The 5,896-nt window shown below is 42.8% G+C and overlaps 1 protein-coding gene across 1 annotated transcript; it reads right to left on the reverse strand.

Moving 5' to 3' along the window:
• Window positions 1-4,045: 4,045 nt before the first annotated feature.
• On the reverse strand, window positions 4,046-5,688 carry LOC119511253 (T-complex protein 1 subunit eta-like). Its single transcript, XM_037805767.1, is given in 1 exon segment — window positions 4,046-5,688. A coding segment is annotated over 1 exon segment (1,632 nt). The 5' UTR covers window positions 5,678-5,688.
• Between the last annotated feature and the right edge of the window lie 208 nt (window positions 5,689-5,896).

The raw sequence follows: 5,896 nt of genomic DNA on the forward strand, positions 1-5,896 counted from the left end.
TGAAAATGGAGGATCAGATAGTAGCAAGTAAAGAGGAAGGATTCAGGTCAAGGATGGGAAAATACTTGGTGCGAGAGCCACCAGTCTCTCCTCCAGAGCCCATATGGCAGGCAGCCTCAGAAACTTCCTCCGTGGTTTCCCGGGACCGCCTCTGGAGTTGGTATGGTGAGACGAAAGAGCTATGATTTAGGTAGACCCAACTGAAAACTGGTGTAAATACATCACTTAGTTCCAACAGAATTCACTTAAAAATTAGACCAAATCATAACAGGTTTAAGAGAGAGAAAATTTTATTGTGCTGGGCAGCACAAATGAAGAAATGTCTTCTAATAGCTCAGAATTAGTGGAACCACAGAATTAGGGGAACCACTTTAGCCAGGGGGATAGCCAATGACCTCGAGTTAACTGACTTTATGGGAAAATTGAGCTAGGCAGAAAAGGCATTAATAACTCATTATACAAAATAAATAAAAGGAGGTTAAATGACAAGTGACATGCCCAAGATCAAGAAATCAAATTAATGGAAAATATGATCCCAGATCTCAGGTGCCCACTGTCCTGGTCTAGAGCTCTTACTCTAAATTATACAGCATTCAAATCACAACCTCTCAAATCTGTTTATGATCCCAACACTAGAGGCATTAGAATTAAGGAGCAGTCATGTTAATTGAAAAATGTCTACATTGGGTGCCATTATCTTTCTATACATATTGTTCTCTAAAGAACTGGTGACCTTCATATTATTCCCTCAGATGGCAGATGTTATAGAAATCTTAGGAAGCCACATTTTAAAATTAAATGTGGCAGACACTACTAAGTATTCACTAATATTAGTGTGAACACATGTCCTGGTTTCTGTGGAACAGTCTTGGTTCATGCCTGTTGTCCCAGTATAATTAGTAATAGCATCCTTTTCTTAATAGTGTTCTGTGTCGGGAGACATCCCACATTGTATCTGTTTCCTTTGTGCACAGCTTGCAAGTGAGGCAATAACCGTCCTTTGTCCTGGACTGTCTTTTCAAGGATAATTACAGAGAGAGCAGATTTGGAAGTTACAGACAGTGCCTTTCTCCAGAGCAAAAGCCAGGCATGGTTGCTGCCCTTTATAAAAGATTTGGATTCCCTGAAGTCAGAGTTCCTCCCTTGTGCTGTAACCCCCTGTGAGCAGGCACCCCTCTGGACCTATCTGTGTTGCTCTTCGGGACTTGGGGGGCAAGGCGAACTGATGCAAATATGGTGACACACTCACTGCTTGCTGTGCCATGGGTAATAACGTCCTTGTCTCTGACCCAGGAATCCCATGTCTTCTGTCAGGGTCTGTGAGACTGTGCCAGTCACTTGATAGCAAGCACACAGGGTAAAATCTCAGACCCTTTGGAGTTCTTAATATTCTAGTTAGTACAGTAAGTTATATTCTCTACTGAATTAAATATATTCTCCTTTTTTTAAAAGAGCCCGTGAGTTTTGGCTGGCCACCCCAATAGCGACCTTCCCACCTTCATTTTCAGTGTGGCATGACAGTGTGATTAATTTCTGGCAAGTGGGATGTGAGCCAAAGAGATATGCGCCACTCTCAGGACACGGTCATAAAAGCAATGGTTTTCACTCCCTTGACCTTTCCTTCTTCCATGTGGCTAGGGTGCGGAGCTGGTGGCAGCAGCTCAAGCAGATGTTTAGGCTCGGGATCGAATCCATCTGTCGAGAATGGCAGAGCCATCCTGTCACCCCTGTTTCACCTTCCTCTGTGGATGTAAGAGAGATATAAACTATTTTATTTGTCATTTTATTTTTGACCCTCTTTTGTGACATCTTGAATGAATGTACCCTACAGTAACCCTTTTGCTGTTATTATTTTTAATAAATGAAAAAATTGAAGCCTAAATTGCTTAACAGCCTGCTTGTAACTGCAGAATTAGTAAAACTAAGGTCAAAAGTCCCAGTTGTGATTTTCCCCTCCTTCATATTGCCCATATCCCATACAGTATTAACAGATAACACTGAATATATATATATATATGCAGAGTTCAGAGCGGTAGAGTATAGGAAAAAGTAAGTAAAAGTAAATATATAATGCTGATATTAGTTATTCAGCTCCAGAGGAAGAAACACATATAAAGACATAATTTGAGCATTGTGAGCTAACAATCATGCTCAGAGGGAAATGGCAAGGGTAAAAAGTACCTGACAGGGGATGAATGATTTACAATAAAGTGACGTGGTTGGCAACTTCTTTCAATTTTCAGTGTTATGTCCCTGAAGCCCAATTCGCTGCCTTTCAGAATGGCTTCATTAAACAAGTGAAATTTGAAAAGGGATCTAAGAGAGTTGAAAAAGTTCTCATGGCAAATGGGTGAGTGAAAACTGGCTAGACACTGACTTTATAAATCAAGCCGTATTTGTATGTAAAGACACTTCATGAAATGCTTTTGGGGTGGGGTGGAGATATAATTTTCAGGCAATGTCTGTGACCTAAAAGAGCATATAATTTTGTAGAACTTACAATACCAACTATAAAAATAGCAATACAATTTTGTAGGACAGAAGGAAATAGGTAGTTTTGTAGAGCATATGGGGCTTGCATAGTGCCTTGAAAAATAGAATTTTGGAAAGGCAAAGTCTTGTTGCACAAATAATTGCCATGTGGTCCCGCATTTAATTGGAAGGGCTTAATAACAAGTGTTTTATTCCTGTTGCTTTAAATTTTTTAGTGAGATTAGTAAAAACCCTTTTCTCAATCTTGTCTCCTTGGAATCTCTTAGTTTTGTAGATAGATGAAGTGGTGCTCTTGAGGCATGAAAGTACCTGAAGATGAAGAAGGTGAAAGGGAAACTTTGTTGTAAAGTGTTGGATTTCAGGTAAACGTCATTTAAAATTCTTAGGTGCCATATATAATACTGACATGGGCGAGGTTACTATGGCCAGAATTCATCAGATAGGCTCTCTTGCAGCAAGTGCAGAGCTAGGCAGGGCTTCAAAGGAATTGAGAAATAAGATGGCCCAAAGAAGCCCTCTGCTCTCTGCTACAACTCATTTTTTTCACTCAGGTTTATGCTAAAAGAGAGCCTGCACTTAGGGAAAATGGTCCTATTGCTTGAGGCAGTTAAGAGTAATTGTGACTTGGCAAGTAAAATTTTATATTTTCTTCAATTTAATCTACTCATTTAAGAGTCAAGGGCAGGCCCAGAAGTTTGGCAAGGCCACACGGTAGTCAATGACATTGCTGACAAGGACACCAGGCCAGGACGGCTTGACTGTAGACTATACTGCCTCTTCAGTTCTGAAGAGTTTGTGGCAGTGTTCAGTTGACATCTGTTGTAAGCAACTCTCATACTCGATTGATTAGACCCAGCCATCCCCTTCACCTCCTGCAATGAATTCTCTTTTCTCTTTCCATTCAAATATGCTAAAGCATACTCTATGCTTCTATCTCCTCCTTAAAGCCTTTCCTGACTCAGAATTCCAGTAGGCAAATTTTCTAGTACCGAAGTTGTGCCCTATCACAAAGGGTCCCAACTGAGCAGGCAGCATTGCCTGTAGTCTCAAGAAATAGGTCTCACATGACTGTGCCCCTATTTTTCAAATGGATAAAAATGCTGTTGGGATGAATAAAATATAAATTCACTTATTAAAGATCTTTTAATATCAGAACATTGGGCAACATATCTTAATCAGAACTCTATTCTCGGTGGATTGGAATTCTGAAGTAACTGAAAGAAAATCAAGCAAACCTATTTTGAGTTTTGATTATCTAGTATTGGATACATAAATGTAAGTTCAACATAGGATGTGACAACTGGGAAATAATACATGAAACTAATCTGAAGTGTCATTTTCACATTCCATTCCATTCCATTCATGCGCAGTGGTTTTTTTTTTTTTTTTTAATGTGCAAAGATAGTTTTAGGCCTTAAGTTTTATTTAAATAACCTCCAGTGAGAACAGAGGGGATCATTTACTAGCCCTTCCTTGTAACACCAACTAACCATGACAGGGAGAACAAGCAGCTGTAGCCAGCTCGCAAGTCTTGTGATGGGCAAGGTGCCTCTCATTGGGGACGACCGCGACCCTGGCCCCGGCCAACTGATGGGGGAGCATCCACTGTCTAGCGGAGGTTCTTGATGGTTTCGTCCACGGACACAATAAGGCACACGGCCTCAGAGGCTGCCGTCAGGGTATTGATCCGCACCATAGCTGGCTCCCACACAAAGGCCTCGAAGTTGTCAGCAGTGTCCTTGTTGTTGATGTCTACCCCATACCACATGCCCCCCTGGGCATGCCGAGCTCGCAGCTTGTTGAGGATGTTTGTGGCATCGAAGCCAGCATTGTCACACAGCTGGCATGGGATAATCTCCAAGGCCTTGGCATATGCTCCAGTCAACAGCTGCTGTTTTTCTGGAATGGTCCTTGAGTAATCCCGCAGGTATTTGGACAGCTCCATCTCAATGGCCCCATCACCGGCCACCACTGAATCGTTCTTGATGGTCCTCCTGACGATCATGATGGCGTCGTGCAGGGACCGCTCTGTCTTCTCCATAAACTGCTCAGCACCACCATGGAGAATGATGGTACAAGTCTTGGCCTTGGGACAGTCAGTGAAGAAATTATACCTCTCGCCTCCAATCTGAGTCTCCTCAAAGACCTGGCAGCAGCCCAGCACATCTGCTGACAGCGCATTCACACTGGTCTGGATTGAGCCTCTGCAGGCCATCATTGTTCTCTTCAGATCCTCCTCGGGCACTTGGCCAGCACAAAACATGTCCCTGTCAGCAAAGTACTGGGTAGCCACATCCCCAATGGGGAGTTTGGGCAAAACAACTTTGGCTCCTGAAGCATGGATCTTCTCTAACTTGTCATAGAGAATGTTCCACTCAGTATCAACAGTCACCTGATAATCCTCAACTGTGTGGACTCTGACTTCAGCATTATCTTTCTCAGCTTTCAGCTCAAGCTCAACATTTAAAAGGGCAATTGTGGGATTATCATACTTTTTGGGTTGTATTTCAAACCCAGCATAAGAGAAAGTCTTCTTGAATGCAACACCAGCTACCAGCTGGGACTCCTCTAGGGCTCCGCCCTGCACTTTCTTGATTCCAATAATTTTGAGCTACAGCAAATTGTCAAGCATCATCACCACATCAACCACCATCTTAGCAAAGAAGGCTTTCTGCTGGGAGATCAGCTTGGAGCTCAAAGTGGTCATGGCACACTTCTCCAGTAGCTTCCTCTGCTCCACTTTATCTTCCTTCTTCACGGTCACAGCAATCTCTTTGATCTTGTTAACTGCGAAATGCGTGGCAGTGTGGAAAGCTCGGATGATGATCTGTGGGTGCAAACCTTCCTCCTCATATGGTTTCACCTGCTTCAGGAACTCTACAGCCAGCAGGGTCACTGAGGTGGTGCCATCACTGACGTCAGCATCTTGGGATTTGGCAATGTCCACTAAAGTCTTTGCTGCAGGATGGATGACATCAAGGAGTTTCAGAATTGTGGCCCCATCATTAGATATTGTTGCTTTGCCTCGGCCATCCACAATGAGCTTGTCCGTGCCACGGGGACCCAGAGTGGTTCTTACAGCCTCGGCAATCACCTGGCAGGCGGTGATATTACTTACAAGCTGGGGGATGCCTTGGGAACTGTCAGTCCCCTCTTTCAACAGGATAACTGGTGTGGGCATCATCTTGGAAGCTTATTCAGTAGCCCACTACTCCTCCTCTCTTCTCTGGTCCTGGCCGCCCAGCCCATGAGCAGTGGTTTTAATAACATGTTGGCAAGAGTATTTTCTTAATCCCATATATATATAGAAATGTCTATATCTGTATTTCATACAAAAGTATTTCCATATATATAGAAGAGCTTATTAAATAGTTGGCTGTAGTGAAGGTTATCATAGCTGTTT

Source organism: Choloepus didactylus, chromosome 16, assembly GCF_015220235.1.
Source record: "Choloepus didactylus isolate mChoDid1 chromosome 16, mChoDid1.pri, whole genome shotgun sequence".
Taxonomy (NCBI): domain Eukaryota; kingdom Metazoa; phylum Chordata; class Mammalia; order Pilosa; family Megalonychidae; genus Choloepus; species Choloepus didactylus.